Source organism: Saccopteryx bilineata, chromosome 3 (assembly GCF_036850765.1).
Source record: "Saccopteryx bilineata isolate mSacBil1 chromosome 3, mSacBil1_pri_phased_curated, whole genome shotgun sequence".
NCBI classification, from domain to species: Eukaryota; Metazoa; Chordata; class Mammalia; order Chiroptera; family Emballonuridae; genus Saccopteryx; species Saccopteryx bilineata.
Window position 1 is genome coordinate 3,845,998 of NC_089492.1, and position 23,557 is coordinate 3,869,554.

The following is a 23,557-nucleotide window of genomic DNA, read 5'->3' on the forward strand; positions in this document are numbered from 1 at the left end:
CAATTTAAAAGAAAAATGACAAACAGGCTTATTGTTAGTAATTCTTTATTGCCTCAAAACTTGCCCTGGCCAGCAGTTCTCAAACTCCTACAGCCAATTGTATGTCCAGAATGCAGTTCCCTAACTAGCTACAGCCATTACTAGAGCTCCTTCCTCACCACCACCACAACCACCATCATCACCACCACCATCTCCATCACCATCACTATCACTACCACCATCACCACCACCATTACCATCACCACCATCGCCACCATTACCATCACCATCACCATCTCCATCACCATCACTATCACTACCACCATCATCACCACCATCACCACCACCATCACCATCACCACCATTACCATCATCACCATCACCATCATCACCATCACTATCACCATCACCACCATCACCACCATCACCACCATCACCACCACCACCATCACCATCTCCACCACCATCACCACCACCACCATCACCATCACCACCACCATCACCATTACCATCACCATCACCACCACCACCATCACCATCACTACCACCATCACCATCACCATCACCACCATCACCATCACCAACATCACCATCACCACCACCACCATCACCACCATCACCATCACTACCACCATCACCATCACCACCATCACCATCACCATCACCACCATCACCATCACCAACATCACCATCACCACCACCACCATCACCAACATCACCATCACCACCACCACCATCACCATCACCACCATCACCATCACTACCACCATCACCATCACCACCATCACCATCACCACCATCACCATCACCATCACCACCACCACCATCACCATCACTACCACCATCACCATCACCACCATCACCATCACCACCATCACCATCACCAACATCACCATCACCACCACCATCACCATCACCACCATCACCATCACTACCACCATCACCATCACCACCATCACCATCACCACCATCACCATCACCATCACCACCACCACCATCACCATCACCACCACCATCACCATCACCACCATCACCATCACCATCACCACCACCACCATCACCATCACTACCACCATCACCATCACCACCATCACCATCACCATCACCACCATCACCATCACCAACATCACCATCACCACCACCACCATCACCATCACCACCATCACCATCACTACCACCATCACCATCACCACCATCACCATCACCACCATCACCATCACCATCACCACCACCACCATCACCATCACCACCACCATCACCATCACCATCACCACCACCATCACCACCACTATTACCATCACCACCACCACCACCACCACCACCATTGCCACCACCACCACTGGTACACATTCCCTGACATCAGGTCCTTGCTGAGCACCTGTGAGCACCCTCTCATGTGACCTCCACAACGTTACTAGGAGGCAGCAGTGGTGACGCAGATCTGCTGACGCGTGGTCTGTTGCCCCCTATGGGGACCCCGAGTCCTGCTGCTTGAATATCTTTGTTACCATCACTGCCATCCTTCTCCTCATTCTCATAATTATCTGTTCCATCTGCATGATGCTTTATTATGCTTTATAAATCACTTCTTCAAGTATGAGTTATTTCTTCTACTACTGTCTTTTCAGATAATTACAATGATTATAATTTTCCACATGAGAAAACCAACACTCAGCGAGTTGACTGGTTTGCCCTCCCCATCTGCCTGGGACTTAGAACTCCGTGTTTGCAGAGCTGCAGGGCAAGGGTAACAGCACCCAGTGAACTCCTTTGATTGCAGTGAAGCTCACTTCGAGCTTCTCCCCACCCTGGCAGGTCTGACCCGGTAGCTCTTGGGGGGCACTGGGGAATGTATAGCTCAGGTATGTTTTTGCCACATCTTGCCATTATTCCTCCTGATTGCTGGGGCTTCCTGGAAGAGGAGGCACTGGACTGGGATATGATTTTGACAAATCGAGGTAGAGGAGAAGGATCACAGAGAGAGACGCAATGTAGCAAAGTTGCTGAGGGGGTGTTGGGGGGCCAGTCTCAACAGCCCACTGGAGCTGCTGCTTCGGGGTGAGAACATGACCCTGGCCACTGGGCGCACGCTAGAACCACAGTGCCTGGCAGCTGCCACTCAGAACTGCTCAGACGTGGTGTTTCTTAAATAAGGAGGAGCCTCTGACTGCATTAGAGGTGGACAGTGACTTGGGCAGTTTCTCTCGTCCTTCGGGAAGATAACTTGCTAGCACAGGTCCTTCCAGAAGAGTGGGGCGGGGGAGAGAACTGGGCACGTGAGCAGGACATGCTCTGGTGGGTGGCTGCAAGCAGCGGGCACTGGGCACGGCGCAGGGGCTGGAGCTGGCCAGACGTGCCACCCTTATGTCTACCTGGGAAAAGCCCCTTCCTGCATGAGCCATGGAAGACTGTGCCTTTCCTGGGGGCAGGGCTGCTTGTGTCACTGCCGTGATCACTTATTTCTGACACTGTCCTTCCTCTGGGCCCCTGCCACCCTGTTTCTGAAGCCCAGCGCTGGGGATGCCTGCTTCTCTGGGAGCATTCCTGACACTTCCCTCCTTCCCACCGCACCGCCCTGCCTACCCCGTGTCTCCTTTTCCAGATCATATCTTTTGACTTTCGTCCTGACTCTGTGGCTTCTATAAATTCCTCTACCGTCTGAGGTGCTTACGGAGCATTAGTAATGCTCTTACATAAGGTGCCCGCACCAGCCGGGGAGCCGGGGAGCTGCTGAGCCCTCGCGCCACCTCAGGAGGCACTGGACCATGTGACGGGGGAACCCGTCATGTCCCCAGCCCAGGTGGCACTCAAAAAATAATTCTGCTCCGTCACGACCCTGACCTTCGCAGCCCTTCTCTTCCCTCTGCTCCGTCCCCGCCCACCTCCCAATGGGCCAGTCCCTCTTGTCACCCAGCCTGCCTTCCAGCCGGTCACCTTGCTGGCCTGGGTTCCGAATTCTGGGGATGATTCAGGAGGACGCTCACTGGCCCTGAGGGAAAGCGGCTTCATCATCGTGGAAATAGCTGGCACTCCCTGTGAAATGTCCTGGAAGCCCGCGGGTGTCTGTCTGGATTGGGCACTGACGATGTCTGGCCTCTGTCCCCCAGACCGGGAAGCCGAGGGCTGTCAGCTCTCCGTGGTGGGTTCCCCAGCATTGACGCCAGTCAGAGGGGGATCAGACGGGACAGGGACACAAAGCCTCCAGGCTGGGCCCCCGCCTGACGGTGCCTGCGACCACATCTTGAATTTTACCTGACAGCTCAGCAGTCTCCTTCTGGCCTGGACCTCTCTGCCCGGCCCTGGCTGGCGTGCTCCCTGGCTCAGGGCTGAGGACGCGAGAGTCCTCAAGCAGGCCGCTCACTCTCTCTACAGTCAGCAAACGTCTGAGTTGTGTCTCTCCCCCTGTATGCCACTGGTGTCACCTCTCCCTGCCGTTCCCGCCACATCGTCCTGGCTCAGGAGCACCCTGGTCTCAAAGGGACGATGCATTTGTCCAGCTCAGAAACATGCATTGTGTTTCCCCCCATGGCGGGCACTGTTCTGGGCCCGTGGGCGCCACAGTGACAGGAACAGGGCCAGCCCTGTTGGCAGGAGTCTTGCATCCGCTAGGGACAGGCCGGCCACTCCCGCGTGCACACGTCAACAGCACATGGGGCGGTGACATACAGGACAGCAGAGCGGGCTGCGGGGACCGCATGGCGGACCGCGTGCTGTCTCAGCTACGCTGGCCTGAGGAGACGTTGGGGTCGGGACCGTTGGGGACACCGGGGACCCGGCACGCAGACAGGAGGGCTGGCCAGGGGAAAGACCGTGGGGTGTGAGAGTGTCTGCCACACTCGAGGTGACGGAGGGGGGCCCATGGCCGCAGTAGGGGAGGGGAGCAAGGACGCGAGAGGGCAGGTGGCCAGAGGCGGTCGTGGAAAGATGGTGAGAGGCCGTTCAAGCAGCGATGCGCATTGTCAGCAGAGGGGGTGTGGCCTGAGCTAGGTTGTAGGATATAATCCCGGCTGCCGGTGGGGGTGATTGTGTGGCCATGTGTGGAGTGGGAGGCAGGCTGGGAGGCCCCGCAGTGGCCTGGGCGAGGGGCGATGGTGGGAAGGCCGTGGGCCTTGAGAGCTAGTTTGAGTAGCCTCCTGGGTCACCCCATCCTTCCTGCTGCAGCCAGAGTCCACACAGATTGGACTCAAGGTCCTTGACCTCCTGGGTGGCTCCCCGCGGTCCAGGGCACGCAGGCCCTGCCTGACCCCTGCCGACCTCGTCAGCCTCACCCCGGTCCTACCGCCTTTCACCCTGGGTCACACAGATGCTTCGCCGATGTCCATCCCGTCTGCCTCTGAGTGCTTGCCCACTCTGTGCCCTGTGCCCTGTGCCCCCTCCCCAGGGAGGCACTTCCTCCTTCTTCCATTGTTGCCTTTGCACCTGCTCCTGCAGGGAGTTCCCCCCACACCTCAGGCAGGGAGCGTCCCGGTGCCTCTGCGTGCCCCTCCATTCTGTTCCTCCCGTGTTGGGACTGTACTGCCACATCGGCCTCACTGGAAACACAGTCCTCACGGGCAGAGGCCGGGCTCGGCCCCGCGGTGCCCCTGAGTCAGGCTGGTGAGACGCAGAGAGCGCAGGACCTGAAACTCTCTAGAGAGTGTTTCCTGCCAGCTCCGCTGTCCCTCCTGTGCAGCCCTGGGACCCTGCCCCTCGAGTAAAGCTGAGAGAATGGATTCTGACCGCAAAGGGTCGGGTGACATTCCGCCCTTGAGTAGGCCCCAGCAAGCGCACCGTGACTCATCCTCCTGGTGAGAGCTCCGTGGCCGTGGCCCCAGCCGTCCGCAAGCAAGCTTGGAGGGCTCCCTGGGCTGCTCTGGGCGCACCCAGGGGGCGTGGCTGAGCGAAGAAAAGGAGAGTTCACCAGCAGAGGGAAAGATAGTTACAGTTTGTGAGGGAGAGAATGGGAAAGGGGGAGAGGGCTGTGTGCGTGTGTGCGCGCGTGTGTATATGTGTGTGTGCGTGCGTGTGTGTGTGTGCATGTGTGTGCGTGTGTGTATATGTGTGTGTGCACGTGTGTGCGTGTGTGTGTGCGTGTGTGCATGTGTGTGCGTGTGTGTATATGTGTGTGTGTGCGTGTGTGTATATGTGTGTGTGCGTGTGTGTGTGCACGTGTGTGCGTGTGTGTGTGCATGTGTGCGTGCATGCGTGTGTGTGCGTGTGTGTGTGTGCAGCTTGCTGACGCATAAAATGCCTCTGGAAAGATTCCCCTCTGGCCAGGTTGGGGACCTTCCGGGAAAGGCACTGGGTGGCAGAGGACAGGACAGGAGGCTTTTCTCAGGCACCTTCCGGGTCCTTTTGGATTTGAGGCTGAACGTGGGCCAAGATCCTCTAAGGCCCAGAGCCGGGACCCACAGCCGAAGCTCCTCGACCCCTCCCCCCAGCTGGAGCCTTTCCCCGAATCCCATGCTGCTTCTCTGTGGGGCCCCCCAGGGGACAGGCTGGTCACCAAGAGGCAGAAATAAAGACCGAGACTGCCACTTGTTCTGGGGCCCTGCCTGTCTCCCGCCGGCTAACCTTGCCTTCTCTCTCTGCACGTAGGGCAAGAAAGGCGAGGTGGGCCCACCTGGAACCCCCGGACCGCTGGGACCACAGGTAACGTTCCTGTAGAAACGGTGCTGTCTGATGAGATGAATGACCAGGTGGCAGTCCTCGGCCTGGTGACCAGAGCCGTGTATGGCCACCTCCTCAGAGTATTAAGAAGAATACTCACTAGGTCATTCATCCTCCCTACGTCCCTTGTCCCTCTGTCCTTCCACTCCTGTGCTGGGAGAATGCCCACTGGTCACTCTCCCGGAGGATTTAGGTCCAGAGGAGGGCAGGCATGTGACGGTCAGGGTTACAGGAAACGGTGGAGACATGGGGGGGCCCAGGACCAGGTGTCCACCGGTGCAGAGCACACAGCTAGGGAGGCAGAGGTGAGGGTGTCTCCCCGCAGGGCAGGGTGGGTTAGTGGTTTGTGTGCAGGCGTGGGCAGGCCCCGGGGGAGGCCGCATGGCACAGCCCCAAGCAGGGGCGGCTGGACGGTGGTTTCAGAATCAGAAGGGCCGGCACACTCGAAAGGGTGGTCACTACTGCAGGACCAAGGGACACCAGTACCGCTCTCATCTGACTCTGACACATGGGGACACTGCCACGTCCCCTCCCCTCCGGGCCTCAGTGCCCCTTCTGCACCGTGATGGGGTTGGGGTCCCGATCACCAAGCCTGTGTTCCCAGGCGGACATGGTCTCACTCCCTGATGTCCGCCCTCCCCCTCCCCTAACCCTCACCGGTCTGGCAGGCTCAGCCCTGGTGTAACCTGCTTCTGGCCTGTGCTCCTCCCAGCACGCTGCCCCCACGCCCTTCCACATGGGCCATCACCAGCAGTCCCCCTAGGGGCCCCCACAGCCACCCTGCCAGTGGGCAGCCCCCAGGTCACCATCCCCATTTCACAGATGGGCGAGACTGACCCGGGTGTAGAGCCATGGTCAGGGCCACCAGCTGCCTAGCAGGTCCCCAGGCCACTGCCCCTGGGTACTCTCAGCACCCCTGCTGTGTAAATTGTGCGTCCCTGTGAGTTCCACCTTAGTGCGGGCAGCTCGGGCCTCGCCTGGGGTTCCGCCTTCCCTGCCCTTTCCCCTGTGCCTCCTGCACCGAAGTTCACCCCGCGCCCTGACCCCCGCCTTCCATTCGGACCGGTCCCTTCCTGGGGAGGCCACCCGGGTGAGTCACAGAGTCAGAGTGACCGGGCTCACACCCCAGCCCCCGCCACTTTCCGGCTGGGCGTCATCAACACGTTACTTCATCTTCTGAACTTCAGTCTCGTCATGTGTTCATGATAATCGAAAAGGAGTCAGAGAAAGAGCAGGGGTGAGACGCAGGTGCTGAGGCCCCAAGGCCTGGTGAGCATGAGGAGAGGGGGCTGTCCCTGTCCCCCTGGAGGGAGTGGCAGCCAGCAGGTGACGCCCAGTCACTGACGGGCTCTTCCATCTGGCTGTAGCAACCCACCTAGCCGGGGACACCTCCGTCGTGGTGGCCACACCAGCTGTCAGGCACTGCTGGGCCCGCCCAGGAGACACTGCCAAGTGCACTTCCAAACCCACATCGTGTCCCAGCGAGCGATGGCCACCATGCACGCAGTCCCCGAGTCCTTTTGAGCACCGTGCATTTGGGTCAGGCGCGAGCGGGGAAGAGGGGAATGGGGATCCGTCCTAACTCACCGTCCTCTAAAGCAGTGGTCCCCAACCTTTTTGGGGCCACGGACCAGTTTAATGTCAGAAAATATTTTCACGGACTGGCCTTTAGGGTGGGATGGATAAAATGTATCACGTGACCGAGACAAGCGTCAAGAGTGAGTCTTAGATGGATGTAACAGAGGGAATCTGGTCATTTTTTTTTTTTTTTTTGTATTTTTCTGAAGCTGGAAACAGGGAGAGACAGTCAGACTCCCGCATGCGCCCGACCGGGATCCACCCGGCACGCCCACCAGGGGCGACGCTCTGCCCACCAGGGGGCGATGCTCTGCCCCTCCGGGGCGTCACTCTGCCACAACCAGAGCCACTCTAGCGCCTGGGGCAGAGTCCAAGGAGCCATCCCCAGCGCCCGGGCCATCTTTGCTCCAATGGAGCCTCGGCTGCGGGAGGGGAAGAGAGAGACAGAGAGGAAGGAGGAGGGGGGGTGGAGAAGCAAATGGGCGCTTCTCCTATGTGCCCTGGCTGGGAATCGAACCCCGGTCCCCCGCACGCCAGGCCGACGCTCTACCGCTGAGCCAACCGGCCAGGGCCGGAATCTGGTCATTTTTAAAAAATAAAACATCGTTCACACTTAAATATAAATAAAACAGAAATAATGTAAGTTATTTATTCTTTCTCTGCGGACCGGTACCGAATGGGCCGCGGACAGGGGTTGGGGACCACTGCTGTAAATATTCCGCACACGTGGCAGCGTGTGGGTGCTGAGTGAGACGGGGGGTCCGCACGTCTCATTACCCCCTTTCCAGCGTGGGTCAGTGAGCTCACGAGTCCCCACGCTCGGCCGCCCGGCCGCTCCGTCAGATTGCTCTGAGCGCAGTCTGCCCTGCCCTCTGTCTGCGACCTCAGAGAACGCACTTCCTTCTTTCATCTAAAATGTTGAGGTCACTTTCGCTCAGCAGATCCACACGGAGTGCCGGGCACGGAGCCGGATGCTGCAGGAACAAGGCCGGCCGGCCGGGCTCCCAGGGGCAGGGGCCAGGCCAGGAACGGGCACCCGGGGGTGTTCAGGCCCCTCTGTGGTGCAGAGCCAGGCGGGGCCGGGCCTGTGGGGTGTCCCACCCGACGGGCTACGCCTGGACTGAGAGGCTGATCTTGGTCCGGTGGCTGTGTGTCCGTCTGCTCTAATCTGCTGTTCCTCTGACATGGCTGCCCAGCCCCGTTTCCTGGGCCTGGCTGAGGTTCTCTCCGGCTTGCCATCTGCGTGTTTGTCCATCGAGGGGTTGATCCAACAAGCGTTGACTAAGCGTCCCTAGCCCTGGGGCACGGCCTCTAAGCAGCTCTTAGCCATGCCCAGAGGAGCCTCATGTTGGTGGCGCAGAAGGAGCTAGAGACAGAGCAGGATGCTCTGATGCGCGGAGTCCTGGGAGAGGGCGGTCAGAGCTCTGGTCCCGGAGAGCGGGAGCCTCGCGGGCCCCACCGAGGGCCCCTGCGCTGACCTGCTGACCAGGGCTGGTCCTCGAGCAGCAGACTCTGCGTGACAACACGTTTTGCTCCGACCAGGAGGAGGCAGGGAGATGCGTGTCTGTGTTTCTGCTGTCGCTGGACTCGTCCTTCGTCTCCCCTGTACGCCCGCGTCTGTTCTTCATAACCGCCCGGAGGACAGCGTGCCTGTCCCCCGTCCACTCTAAAGAGACCAGCGCAGGGTTTCGCCCGCTCTGCGTGGGGTGGGGAGAGCCAGCCAGCCGCCTCGTGGGCGGGAACTGTCCCGGCAGCCGCCCCGTCCTGGAGACGGTCTTGCGGCCCCGTTTTTGGAAGATGGAAAATGTCACCGGCCAGAATGCGTTAGGATAAATAGGCACATTCGTGAGGTCGTAGATGGTGACTCTGGGTCCTGGCAGCCTTTTAGGAAAGATGGTCTGCGAAGGCCGTGCTGCGTGGTGCTGCCATCTGGACGGATGAAGCCCCTCTAGTTGGTGGGAGCACGGCTAGGCAGGGGCTGGCCCCAGAGGGCTGGGTGGGCTTGCAGACCTGGCCCTCCACAGAGACACCAACATCCTGTTTGTACCCAGGGAGCCACAGTGCAGGGGGAAGCGGGGACTCAACAGCCATGAACGGCTTCCCCCGAGAGCAGGCGTCTCCTAGCCGCACGGGGGGCACGTTGCCATGCTAACCTGTGGGAGTCAAACCCCCGTCTTCCCTGCCCACCGCACGGGTCGGCCCCGGTTGGAAGAGAGTGGCTATCCCGAATAACTACGTGCCACTCATTTATTGATGATGATGAGGTCAACTGGACATGTACAATTCATGCTTATCAGTACTAATCACGTTAAACAGCCTTTGGGCCACTGTCACATTAGGAAGATCAAATATTGCTTCATTAAGGCATGAGACTGATGGGCTCATTAATAAGTGGAGTCAGTACTTGGGCTGTTTTCATTAGTAATAATTAAAATCGTCATTATTTTGTGATTAACATTTACAACTTTTGGCTAATTTGTCAGTCTCGTGAATAATCAGGTTGGTTGGGTTTTTTAAAAATATGTTTATGAGTGAGAGAGGAGCATGAGTCAGGGCGGTGGAAGCCTCCCCCGGGCAGGGCTGGGGCGCGCCCCTTCGTTAACCCGGACTGCAGTCGGGCAGGCCGGGGCGCTGAGAGGCGACGTCCTTGCCCAGGTCCGTGTGGCTGTCGTGAGGTGACCCGGCATTTGACTTGGACTGTCTTAAACTATTTCTTTTTCATTTCCTTGTGCTATCACTGCTACACTAATACTAAGAATAATCCAATAGTTACAGTGTAAAATGCCCTTCTAATTTATCTATTTATGTTTAGTGAGCAAGACAGAGAGACAGAGAGAAGGACAGACAGGGACAGAAAAGAAGGGAGAGAAATGAGAAGCATCAACTCATAGTTGTGGCACCTTAGTTCATTGATTGATTTCTTATGTGTGCCTTGACCAGGGGCCTCCAGGTGAACCTGTGACCACTTGCTCAAGCCAGCGACCTTGGGCTTGAAGCCAGCGACCTTAGGGCTTCATGCCAACAACTTGTGGGCTCAAGCCAGCGACCATGGGGTCATGTCTTTGATCCCACGCTCTAGCTGGATGAGCCCATGCTCAAGCCAGTGACCTTGGGGTTTCAAACCTTGGTCCTCAGTGTCCCAGGTTAATGCTTTATCCACTGCGCCATGGCCTGGTCAGGCAGCAGCCTTCTAATGTCTCATCCTTAATCCAAGTGCTAAAATAGCAGACAGGGCATTTTGCTCTTGGACAGAACCCCGGTTGAGGTCAAAGGTTCCCCAGTTGAAGAAATGGCACTTTGTGACCAAACCGATGCTTACAGAGGGCGTCCTGTGTCCCAGGAGGGTGGGCCAGGCCCGGGCTGGGCAACCAGCGTTCAGGAATCCAGACTCTCGTGGTCCTACCCCGTGGAGCCCTGGTCTGGGAGGAAGACACTGAACCCCGCAGAAGGCCAGGCTGAAGTCCTTAAATCCTCTGTCCTGTGCATCGTCCTGAGCTTGGAGACCAGGTCGTCGGCGTGGTTCGGTTTCCTGCAGAAGAGCTGGAAGGGGGAGAAGCCCATTGGTGCCCTCGGCCGCCGGGGCCTGTCTGCCGCCTGTCCCTCGCTCCCGCTGTGGCCACAGGCCCCCTCCCCCGGGCTGGGCCCTGTGCTCCCCGCCCTCTGCTACGCCCTCCGGGACCTCGCTTCCTGGGAGATGGACAGGCCTCCTGGAGGGCCCGCGGTGCTGGGGAAAGTCGTGTCACCTGCAGGCTCAGCTGTCCTTCCACCGGACTTGCCAGAAGCTCCCCGCCAACTGCAGAGGGCTCCGCAGGCAGCTGGCCGCAGCCTGTCTGGCCCCCCTGGAAGCGGCTGCCTGTCCGACAGCTGTTTGGACCTGATTCCAGCGTCTTCTCCCTCCTGTGATGGCTGCCGCACCTGCTGGGTCGCTGCTGCGCAGGATTCTGCTCTAGTCCCTGAGCTCACAGCGTCAGACGAGCAGACGGTCGCCGGCTCCCTCCCGGGCGCGTGGCCGTGAGCCGAGTGCCCTGGGTCCTACGGAAGGCAGACTCCGTCCTCGAGCCTGTGTGAGCCCCGGGTTCTCGTCCCACATCCTACAGGGCAGTGGTGTTCCAGGGTGGAGCAGGCTGTGACAGGAGGGCGTGAGACCCCGGTCCCCAGGCCGAGTGCTGTGTGGACGGTTCACGAGGGCGGAGAAGGGGGGTCACGGAGGAGGGATCGGGGCCGTTGTGTCTGGACAGCAGCTCTGTCTGATATCAGTTAATTTTCCCCGAGTCGCAGCTCCTCGTGGGCGTGTGGACTACGTGAGCGGCAGTGCTGAGCAGACCCTGACTGGGGGTGGGCTGTTCCTTCCCTCACAGCCCCCTTGTACCCTCGTGATCATAGCAGTTTCAGCAGTTAAGGTGGCGCGTAGAGTTGGATATTTCCCAGACGTGGTGGCTCTCCACCAGGCGAGTGTTAGTTAGGGAGTGTTTCCAAGGTCACCGCCCCCTCGGGCGTGTCCGGACCTGTATCTCAGAGACCAGATGAGGGGCCTGTGTGCCTGCTGTTAGGACAGGCTCCTCAGGAGCTGACCATTCAGGATCCACCGGAGGGGACGGCTGTGTGAGCTCAGGTGGAGCCCTTGCCCTCTCTGGGCCTCGGTTTTCATTCTTGTTGTGAAGGGGGGTTTAATTTCCAGTAGATGATGACCGAAGCTATGTCCGCTCTGACCTGCTGTGGAACTCTGGGACAAGCAAACAGCAGCCTGCCAGAATTTGCAGGAGAATGGTGGGGGAAGGGGAAGGGAGGTCGGAGTCATGAACAGCCGCTGTGACACAGCACAGAGCGTCTGAGGGCACCCATGGTGGAAGGTGAGGAGGGAGGAAGAGAAACTGCCTGAGCAGCCAGAAGGGGGGGCTGTGTGTGGGGAGAAGGGGCCTCGGACGAGCTTTGTGGGACGGGGGTTCTGTGAGAACCCCGGAGGTCACGTTGACATGAAGATGTCACGGTGAGGGGAACTGATGTGACTCTGGGTGGTGGGCCCACAGCACAATCAACAGTTCACATGCTGTAGGGATGTTCGCCTGAAACCTGTGTGCGCTTATTCATCAATGTCACCCCGTTATATTTAGTTTCTATGTTTAAAAACATGATCAAAGTGAACCTCATTTTAATTAGTTAAATCAATATTTGGTGCCTCCTGATACAATGTACTCAAAAGGCTATAAGCTCACATATATGTGGTATTCTGCAAAAATGCAAGGCTGATTTTAATTATAAGAAATTGTTAGGCACCTGCCCAGGCGGTGGCACAGTGGATAGAGTGTCGAACTGGGACACAGAGGACCCAGATTCGAAACTCTGAGGTCGCCAGCTTGAGCATGGGCTCACCAGCTTGAGCGCGAGGTCATAGACATGACCCCATGGTTGCTGGCTTGAGCCCAAAGGTTGCTGGATTGAGCAAGGGGTCACTTGCTCTGCTGTAGCCCTCTCACCCCCACCCCGTCAAGGCACATATGAGAAAGCAATCAATGAACAAAGATGCCTCAACAAAGAATTGATGCTTCTCATCTCTGCCTTCCTGTCTGTCTGTCCCTATCTGTCCCTCTCTCTGTCCCTCTCTGTCTCTGTGTCACACACACACACACACAAAAGAAATCATTAAGCAAACATAAATTGAAGGACATTTTACACAATTACTAGCCAGTAATTTTTGTTTTCCTAATTGTTGAAGTCAGGAAAGGCAGGGAAAGCCCGGGGAATTCCCGCAGGTGGAGAGGAGTGAGAAGCGAGCACAACTCAATGCAGCATGCGATGTACTGGAATGCACCGTGGACCAGAAAACGGGCCTCAGGGGGACAACTGGAAAAATTCAAGTGAGGCCTTCAGTTGGGCGTGAGGTTCTCAGGTCGGCGTTAATTTCCTGGTTTCCACACATTTACCATGGTCAGGAAATATGCTAACGAGGAAGATTGGCAAAGGCTACGTAAGACATCTTGCATAATACAGTGAATCCCGGTTTAGCAACTTTTTTTTTTAAGGCTAATATTATTTCCAAAATAAAAAAAACTAAATGTGTGTGTGTGTGTGGGGGGGGGGATGTCACCTTCTGGAAGGTGGCCCTGTGCTACCCGCAGGGACGTGGCTTTGCCGGGAGAGGGGAGCAGAGCTGAGTGGGAGTGGCATGTGGGCGGCGTGTGGCTGAGTGACAACAGAGGTGAGGCCAGGAGCCTTCCTTGGTGCCCTCTGCCCCCTCACCTACCAGGGGGACCCCTGCATTGGTACCTGTCCCGGCCACCCCCTGTCCAGCCCTGTCTGGCTCCTCTGTTGCGGCTCCAGCTCAAAGCACGTCTTTGGGCACAAGTCGACGCTGCCTCCATGGACTCTCCAGGGCTGAGTGAGCTACAGAGAAACGAGGTCCAGCTGCCACTCTGAGGTTCTGGTCCCTTTCTGCGCCCCTGGTGCCTCACGTGTGCCCCCAGAGGGAGAAACAGGGAGCGGTCCACAGCAGCGGCAGCCTTTGCCATTTTTAGGTATTTATCGCCCTCCAGTGGTGATGTGACAGTGTGCTCTCTGAAGGCGCAGCCCTCCCCTAGCTCTCTGTTGGATTCCGTGGACTTGTTCAGACACTGAGCTGAGCGCCTGCTCTGTGCCCAGCCCTGGGAGTGTCACCGTGTGACGCCAGACGCAGAGGGAACAAGAGGCGCCTCCGCCTCTGAGGGCGCGTGAGTCCGGTGAGCGCCGTCTCGCTGGGCTTGAGCGTGGAGGAGGGTGCAGTCATTCCACTCGGGGGAACGGGAGGCCATTTCAGACAGAGGTGGTGACTTCGGGAAAGGGAGGTGAGGAAGGAGGGCGTATCTGGAGGGAATGCGGAGCCCACCGAGCCCAGAGGCCTGTCTGCCAGCAGTCCTGTGGGGCCCCGGATGGCAGGGGCAGAGAGAGGGACGTTCTGGCCGGGGGCTGGTCACTCACCCGGGGTCCCTCAAGGCTGACAGTGTTTGGGAAGTTGTTGCCTGCTCTAGAAGATCTTTGATGACGGGTTTTCCACTATGTGTGTGCAGAGATGCACATACCTGTTTCTCTTTAACGTTCAAATAGTGAAACTATATAGCAGGGTAGATCATATAAGTTTATATCCCCGTTACCCCAATAGGACATGTTAACATTTTATAAATTTTACATCAGATCTATTTTCTCTTTTTGCTTAACAGCAACAACAAATTACAAAAGGGCTGAAGCCTCACCCCATCACCGTGTCCCCTCCCCTCCCCCTTTCTCAAAGGTCAGCGTCACCAGGAGCCGGCAACCACACACCCGTAACCTGCTGCATGCTCTATCTTTGCAGGGCCCCCCCGGACCACCTGGCGTCCCCGGCCCCTCTGGACCTGGGGGCCCCCCGGTAAGACTGCCTTTGACTTTCTCTTACTGGGCTCTTAGGGAGGTTCCATGGCCCCTGGGCACCGGGGACGTCTTCGTGTGTAGCTGACACACCCGGATACCTGACCTGCCGCCCCTCCGGGCCTGGGGCTCTCCAGACCGGGCACCCCGTAGATGAGGGTGTCACTTGAGCTCGTGTGGCACGCTGCTTGGCTGCTTCTAGAGACATGTCGGAGGAGGCCCATTAGTCTGGGCGTGTCCCCTGGGGTGTCTTACGAGAGAGCCCGGGTTGGTATGGTCACCGTTTCCCTTTCCCCAGTCCAGGCAGAGCTGGCAAAATGGTGCTGTGGGCAGGGGAGGAGGGGCTCTGGGTGAGGCAGGCCCAGAGGGCATTCTGCAGGGGGAGGTGGTCCTCCCTGTCCCACCCTGTCCCACCAGGAAGGGATGGAAGTGATGGTGGCCGCAATGCAGACCAGACAAGCCCTCGGCTCGCCAGCCCGAGAGGTGTGATGACTCTGCCTGTCGCGGTGGCCTGCATGAGGGACGGCCCGGTGGCCCCGGGGTGTAGCCATACCTGGGGGCCCTCCTCGCAGCCAGAGGCTGGGCCTGCTCCTGCTGCAGGAAAGGGGGTGGGAGAGAGGCTCTCTGCAGAGGTCAGACTGACGGCCCCTGTGGCTCCCTTTGCAGGGCTTACCCGGAGAGATCGGCTTCCCCGGGAAACCTGGACACCCGGGGCAGGCGGTGAGCACCCCACCTCCACACCCCTGTTCCCCAGTACCTCGTGCCGGAACCTGTCCCCCCCCCCCCCCGCTGGGGCCGCTCCCGGAGCTGGGGGCTCTGCGCCCCGCCCTCCCCGCTGGGGGCTCTGCGCCCCGCCCTCCCCGGCAGCGGGACCACGGTGCTCACCCTGACCTCCTCCTCCTGGGTGCGCTGCACGTGCTCCATCCCCCGGGACTGCTCGCCCCTGGGCCAGCCGCTGGGTGGGAGGGGCACCCTCTCCCCGGGCCCACAGCACTTACTCTCGTCCCCTAAGGGCGAGTTCCAGAGCCCTGTGCTGTTTGAAGGGTGATTTCTTGACCACAGGGGATGCCTGCAGAGGTGACAGAGTGACGGGGTTAGGGACATGAGAAGTGGCCCTTCCAGGACACGGCAGAGTCTGTCCTGTCCTTCTCCTGACGGGTCCTCACTCCTGAGCTGCGGGGTCTGGGGAATGTGGACATACGCGTCTTTTTCCTTTTTCCCTGAGGTCGTTTTGTTTTATCAATTCCCATGTGGAGAAATTTCCTCTGCTAAGACAGATGCTAGAATTGTTAAGCTGGGTGGCAGGGGGATTTCTGGGCAGAATCACTGGGCTTATATATATATTATATATACAAAATATAAACTTTGAAAGCACTCACAGCTGCCACCGTGATAACAGTGCCCTGCTAGGAGAGGGTTTTCTTTGTCTGTCAGGGGCGGGGAGGGGTGTTTGTGCGCAGGGAAAGTGAAAGAAAAGGTCACTCCGGGGCGGTGGGAGGGGCCCAGTATAGAGCCAGGATGTCGGGGTGTAACCCCGTGGGTCCCTGTTACTGACAGCAGGACCCAGAGCAAGTCACTAGGCCTTGTGGAGGCTGCATCTCCTCACGTGCGACAGCTGCAGTGACCCCGTCCTGGCCATGTCCTGAGGGTGCGGTGGAGGAGGTGTCTGGTATTAAACACAGGGACATGGAGCTTGTGAATTTTTAAAGGACAGTCGGGAAGGAGGATAGCCGTGTGAGGACAGTGATGGCAGGGGTCAGGGAGTGGACAGGGGGGTCCTGTGGAGACTGGAGGGAGGGACGGGCCCATCAGAGCCAGGGCCAGCCGGCCGTCCTGCCCCTCCCGTCCACACACGTGCCCAGGCCACGGGCACCCCAGCCTCGCCCGGAGCGCAGTGATCCTCCCTGTCAGGACCGAGTGTGTCAGGAGGACCCACAGAGTCCCCAGAACGCTGGGGACAGGCCTCGGCTGAAGGCAGGGAGACCCCGGACTGCTGTCGGCTCCCGGCTGGAAACGGCCGGACACAGGGGCTCCCAGCCGCCTCTCACTCCCCTCTGCTTCTCTCTCTCGGGCCAGGGGCCACCTGGAAAGGATGGGCTGAGCGGACCCCCAGGCCTGCCTGGGCCCAAGGTAGGTGTCCTCGAGGGGCGGGGGGCCCTGCCTTTGGGAACCCAAAGTGCAGAAGCAAGAAGATTCTTGGCTGCTGAGGAATTCTGAAATAAGTGGATTGCAAAGCCTGGATCGGGACTCAGAGGGTTTGGAGTTCCCAGGTCAGGTGCGGGCAGCTTCTCGACTTCTCCTTGGGAAGCTCGGGAAAAGAGGTTGGGAGCTGCGGGCTTTAACCAGCCCGTTAGAAATGTGTAATTTATTTACTTTGCAAGGAGGAAAAACTTTCAGAGACCCTTCCTTGCAGAATAAGAGACTTCAATTTTAAAAATATTCTGGTGGGAATCACTAGCGTAGGATCGTTAAGAAAAGAATCAGTGGTTTAAAAAATATCATCAAATTGGGAGGCAGAAATGAGGTTTGCAAACTTCAAATGAACAGATACAAAAACTCCACAAGGCCTGTTTTTAAGAAATGAACTTAATTCTTTTTAGAGCGAACGTCCAGCCCGAACAGGCAATTCCACGGCCCTGGAAAGGGAGTTTCTGAATATCGGGGGAAATCACCGTGCTCTTCAACGGGCAGACTTAGGAACTCAATTTTTAATGACAGAATCAGAACGGATGTAGCTTAATTGTACAAATTAAGGGTTCCCAAAGGCAGTTAATGTAAACACCCCCCCATCCTTTTCTGTTGTAGGTTAAGACAAAAAGTAACGCTGACTGCGTACTCTGTATTCCAGAAACATTAGAGTACTGTAGGTCTTACTCTAAGCCTCTCGGTAAGAGCAGAGAGCGCTGTTTCGACTTGGTTACTTTTTATGGAGTACAGGCAGAGCCGAGGCTCACGGCACTGGGCAGCGGGTATGACCCGCTGCTGGTCACCGAGGTCACGCAGCGTGCCGGGCAAAGGCCCCCAGAGCACAGGAGCTCACTGCCTCACCCGCAACGCAGCAGGTGCCTGCCTGGCACGGCCGCCTGGTGACTGTGGGTGCCTTCCTTGCAGGGACAGCCCGGAGACAGAGGCGAGGACGGCCGGCCAGGGACGCCCGGCCTGAGGGTATGGACGCGCCCCTCCCCCATCGCCCTTGTTAGTCTGCATGGCACATCTGGGGCTGTTGGTGACCCCATCTGACAGAGGGGGCAGAGTCAGGGTCACTGGGGTCAGGTCCAGAAACAGCTGGGAGTGGTAGAAAGGGCTCCGGCCGGACCGGACGGTGGCACACCACGGCAACAGCAGCCACGGACGGTCCCAACACCTGGAGGACAGAGCTGAGCTGCAAGGGGACCAGCGGCCCCTCGGGCCCAGGGAGGCCCCTGGAGCCGTGGGAGAGGCTCCTCTCTCCGTCTGGGTCCTGGTCTCCTCCCCCTGACCTTTGCCCTCTGTCCACTGCTCCCCAAGGGTGCGGAAGCCTGCCCAAAGCCGGAGTCAGGACACAGGCTGCTGCCTCCCGGGAGCCGGCCTCCCTGCTTCCCTCCTGTGGGCGGAGCCTGTGATGGGTCCCCCGCGGGAGGCAGAGCCCCCTGCACATAGGCAGTTGGCTCTTCTTGACTTCATTGACCGCGTGGGTGGTCCCTACCCCACCGCTGTGTCTTCTCCGACTGGGGCCTCCTGCGGGCCTGCCCCGTGTTCAGGCCTGCATTCTGGTCCCGGGTGGCTCTGCAGGGGCCGCTGTCGTGATGGGCAGTATCGGGAGGAAGTTAGAGGTGCCCTGGGCGAGCGTGTCCGCCTTCCAGTCCTTGTGTGTTTTATTCCTGATCACCGCTCACAGCCGGAAGAGTCAGACAGGAAAGGGCGTCGCTCCAGGGCCCGTGTCGTTCTGTGCGGCCTCCACGTGCGGCATGTTTACAATGTTTCTCTAGGAGATTCAGAATTCTGAGCGTCTGTCCTTGCGATGCGTTTACAGGGTCCCCCAGCCTAGGGGGAGACCTGGCCTGCAGCCTCTGACTTTCTGTTCACAAAACTCCACCGGAAGATGCACATCTCCCAGGCAGAGGGGGGCTCCGTGGCCAATGGCAGGTCTCTGAGCCCACTCCACGCGGTGGTTCGCAGGATGTGCAGACACACCCGCCGCTGAGGCTCGAGTCGAGAATCCAGGCAGCCTTCCAGGGCTGCGCCCCGCTTGCCTTTGGCTGGGGGTTCCCGGCACAGGTTCAGGAGGCCTTCCCGGGGGTTCCCGAGAATGCTTTCTGCCCACACTCTGCCCCTCCACGCCCTTCTCAGCACGTGCGGAGCAATTCTCAGGGCAGAGGCCTGACCGGCCCAGCAGATCTGAAGTGACAGTTTGAGTGGCAAGTGCTTACACAGTTCCGGTTAGAGCAATCCTTCCTAATGGTGCTTGTCAACGTTGGGGGTTGATGGGAGAATTGCTGTGCGTCTGGATTTTCTGCAGGTGCCGCCTCCAGCGCTGCAGGATAAAAGTCCTTAAATGATGCTCCAGTTAATGATTATGATTTTTTTTTGCCTTCCTCTCAGGTGAGAGGGAGTGGTGCTGGCCCTCACTACCCATGGAGTCTAGCATTGCTGCAGGGGAAACCCTTATGAGCGGGCATACCTGCCTGCTCATCCATCCATCCCTCCATTCCTTCCTTCCCTCAGCGTTTAATTCATTCATCCCTTCGTGTGTGCATTTCCTCCCCAGAAAGCCTCATGTCCTCACAGAAGTCTTCTTCAAGGTTTTTACTCAGGGTCCTAAAGGGTGTTAGATAGAAACCGTCCTTCATGAAGTCAGTGATTCCCCAGACATGTGGCTGGTTGGAAACCACAGCTCCTCCCCCACCCCCACACACACCTCTTTGCATCAGAGACTGTTAGGGACCTGGCAGGCCCGGCACCCTGGTGCCCAGGGGTCGGACAGCAAGTCCCTCTGGTGCTGTGTCCCCTCTTCGGCCTGACCACAAAACGCTAGTCAGGAACCAGCTGGCTGCGGTCAGAACCTCATCCCGCCTTCCAGAACCACTGCCTACCTGCGTGGGGGACTGCTTCCAGGCTCGGGTTGGGAGCTTAACAGAATGTTGCCCAAGGCCTGCTTTTGTGGTGACTCACCGTGGGGAGGGGAGACGGATGCCTGTGGTCACCAGAGTCGGCCTGGCAGCCAGGGACCGTCTCTGCGTGGACGTGTCCACAGCAGCTTCTCTGTCACCGCTCCCGGCGTGGGACCTGGACTGTCACACAACTTGGAATTGGGGTCAATGTAGGAGTCAAGGAGTTTGGGCCCGCGTTGTTTGGAATGGTTACCACTTAGCCTCAGAATGAGTGGGTCCCACCTGTTCCACCTGAGGGGCATTTCCAGACATTGCTTCCCGTGGGGAAAGACAAAATCAACATGAGAGCGTGCGGAGCCCCCCCACCCCCGCCTCCCGAAGTGCAGAACACTGGCTTCCATGGCCGGCAACCCTTGGGCTGTAACCCCAAAGACATGTATGAGGATACAGGACTGTGGGGGCAGCTGCACACGAGTGGGGCCACCAGGGGGAGGCAGTCACCTCTGTGAATGTGCATGGAAAACAACCGGTGTCTTGTTCTCTGTGCAGGGTGACGTCGGGGAGCAGGGCCTGGCCGGCCGACCTGGAGAGAAGGTGTGTTTGTTCACACCTTCCTTTCTTCCTTCCTTCCCCCTTCCTCCCTCCCTCCCTTCCTTTCTTTCTCCCTCCCTCCCTCCCTCTCTTCCCTCCCTCCTCCATCCCTCCCTCTTTCCTTTCCTCCTTCCTTCCCCCTTCCTCCCTATCTCCCTTCCTTTCTTCTTTCCTTCCTCCCTCCCTCCCTTTCTCCTTTTCTTCCTTTCTCCCTTCCTCCTTCCCTCCCTCCTTTCCTTTCCTTTCCTCTTCCTTCCTTCCTTCCTTCCTTCCTTCCTTCCTTCCTCCCTTCCTTTTCCCCTCCATTCTTCATGTGAGGCCTTCATTCAGCAACACACATGAGGCCGGTAGCTCTTGTCTTCTGGGGCCCACTGCATTCAGTTCACGCATTTGTTCACTTACCTAGTGACTGCCAGCACTCTCTCTGCATCCGTCCCTGTGTTGGCCCTGGGGTCACATCCCTGAACCAGGAGCAGTTGAACAGGTGTGGGGGGTGGTGACAGGCAGGTGAGACTTGGGGAATATCAGGACAGATGGTCAGGACTGACCATGAGAAGTGACACTGTGTCTGAGTCCTCAAGGGTAAGGAGTTGGACGCCAAGAGAGGCCAAGTGGGTTCTTGGGAGAGGGAACAGCCAGAGAGGGAGGGAGAGCTTGGACGCCCCAATTTACACGTCCCCTAGCACCCCCTTTCCCACCAATTTCCATGTCATCCGCACAAGCCGGAGCTCGGGGGTGGGGGGCGGGAGAGCAGGGGAGAGCGTGCCGCAGCCTGGAGCTCCAGCAGGGCCCCTACGGAGACCCTGAAGAACAGGGCGCCTGTTGTCTCCGCAGGGACAGGCCGGCCTCCCGGGCGCCCCAGGGTTCCCGGGCCTGCACGGAGAGAAAGGACAGCAGGTGAGCACTGGCAGCCCCCCCTCACATCTCCTGTGCCCACTGCCTGCGGAGAGCAGCCCCTCTTGCAGTCAGTCCAGTGCAGGGTGGGGGGGCATGGGCTGGGACAAGCAGGCGGGGGACATCATCTGTCAGGTGCCCCCCAGGTGATCCAGGGCGCCCCCCAGGTGATCCGGGCGCCCCTGAGCCCGGCGTCACCGCGCAGTTCACTGAAAGGCCGGGGCAGGTCGGACGGAGGGAAGGGTGTGTCCAGGGTCCCCTGGTCCTACCCGAGCAGGCGGGTGTTCTCATGGTTGAGTGCTAATGCTCTCCCACTTGGTCTCTGCTGCAGGGAGAGAGAGGTGCGCTGGGCCCCCCGGGGCAGAAAGGTGACCGAGGAGAAAAGGTAAGAGTGGCCCCACCCTGGTCGGGACACTGCAGGACTTCCTTGCACCAGTGCAGGGCGCCCCGTTCTTAGGGTCGGACTAGTGCCCGGGTTGTCGTGCGGGTTCTCCTCACTGTGCGGTTCTTCTTTTTTTTTTTTTTTGTATTTTTCTGAAGCTGGAAATGGGGAGAGACAGTCAGACAGACTCCCACATGCGCCCGACCGGGATCCACCCGGCACGCCCACCAGGGGGCGACGCTCTGCCCACCAGGGGGCGATGCTCTGCCCCTCCGGGGCGTCGCTCTGCCGCGACCAGAGCCACTCTAGCGCCTGGGGCAGAGGCCAAGGAGCCATCCCCAGTGCCCGGGCCATCTTTGCTCCAATGGAGCCTCGCTGTGGGAGGGGAAGAGAGAGACAGAGAGGAAGGAGAGGGGGAGGGGTGGAGAAGCAGATGGGCGCTTCTCCTGTGTGCCCTGGCCAGGAATCGAACCCGGGTCCCCCGCACGCCAGGCCGACGCTCTACCGCTGAGCCAACTGGCCAGGGCCACCGTGCGGTTCTGAGCAGGTACTCTGGCCTCCCTGGGCCAGGGCTTGCTGTCTGGGTGGTCACACACCCAGAGGGACCTGGCGTCCCCCCTTCGGCACCAAGGCCCCTCCGTCGCCCAGGGGTGCACCCATTTCCCCTCCACCCTCCCTCCAGCCTGTGCCCTTGTCTTTCCCGCTTGGCTCCAGGACACCTACCCCCTTCTCACTCCCCGGCTGTGGTTTTTAAAACATGGAGCCTGAAACGGGGAGGGGTCTGTGTGGAAGTTGGCCAGGCCCGCTGCTCTCAGGGACTTCTCAGAAATGCAGTTTTTGTTTGAGAAGCTCGTTTCTGGAACACACAGGGCTCAGAGAGGCCATCAAACCCCCCACCCTTTATGGCTTTGGCAGAATTGCCAGGGTCACAGCCATATCCCATCCGAGCCGCCAGAGTCTGGCTGGCATTCCTGTCCTCCGGGGAAGTGTATACGCAGCGATGGGCAGCTCTGGTTCACGCCCCGAAGTAAGCGTGAACGCAAGGCCGCCCCCTTCCGGCTGCGCCCTGTCCGTGCCTGGCTGCTTCCTGTCCAGTTCCCCTGGCCAGCCCCCGTGAGCGCGGAAGCCCAGTGTCTCTGGACACCGGTCTGATGCTACCCCCTGCAGCAGCTCCTGGAGGAGCTGGGATGGGGACCCGGTCAGTCACATTCACTCCGGGACACACAGGTCCTTCTTGAGCCGAGCCTTATCCTCCAGGCCAGAGAGCCGCCAGGGGTCTTCCGCACCCACCTTGCCCGCCCGCCGGGCCTCCCCTGCCCCACAGCCCTGGGAGGAGGAGGCCTTGCAGAAAGCCAGTCTCCAGGGCTCTGGGCTGGAGACACAGCTCTCCTCCAGGAGTCCTCTTGTGTGTACCGTTCACACGTGTGACGGGAAAACGCTGAGCTTTGGGCGTTTGGGTTGTTACTGTTGGGTCAGCTGGTTTAGACGAGCGGGGTCAGCAGCGCAAGGAAGAGAGCCGGCAGACTTGGATGGCGCTGCAGACAGCACCAAGCTTGCAGACAGCACCGAGCTTGCAGACAGCGCCGAGCTTGCAGACAGCACCGAGCTTACAGACAGCACCGAGGAAGCGCTTCCTCCCTGCAGCTCCCGAGAGGCTCCTGCGGGGCGATGCCGCCCCAGTTAGGGCCAGACTGGAACCAGGCTCCGCCATTTGCGGGCTCTGTGACTTCGGGCAGCTGCATGGCTGTTACTGCCTCAGTTTTCCTCACCTGTGAAATGGGAATCCTAAAGTATCTCTGTTCCAGGCATTCAGAGAGAGAGAGAGAGAGAGAGCGCGCGCAAATGAGTTAATGCATCTAAAAACGTACACCAGCGGCCCTAGAAATAATGATAGAAAACAACCCAGCAACCACTTTTTACTCCTGCAGAACTGTTTACTCAGGGCGGCCTTGTCCCTCTCTGAGCCCACGTTATCCATTCACGTCTCCACTGGTTACCATGTGTGGAGCTCAGCCAT

General features: G+C 58.8%; 1 protein-coding gene across 1 annotated transcript in view; it reads left to right on the forward strand.

The window, feature by feature from the left end:
* Nucleotides 1-23,557, forward strand: part of COL22A1 (collagen type XXII alpha 1 chain) — a gene marked incomplete at its 5' end in the record, with an annotated part of 208,790 nt that overhangs the window by 100,459 nt on the left and 84,774 nt on the right. The window contains 8 exons of the mRNA XM_066266381.1: nt 5,557-5,610; nt 14,531-14,584; nt 15,250-15,303; nt 16,660-16,713; nt 17,695-17,748; nt 20,223-20,267; nt 21,099-21,161; nt 21,490-21,543. Coding sequence (XP_066122478.1) covers nt 5,557-5,610; nt 14,531-14,584; nt 15,250-15,303; nt 16,660-16,713; nt 17,695-17,748; nt 20,223-20,267; nt 21,099-21,161; nt 21,490-21,543 — 432 coding nt within the window. The remainder of the gene's footprint in view (nt 1-5,556; nt 5,611-14,530; nt 14,585-15,249; nt 15,304-16,659; nt 16,714-17,694; nt 17,749-20,222; nt 20,268-21,098; nt 21,162-21,489; nt 21,544-23,557) is intronic.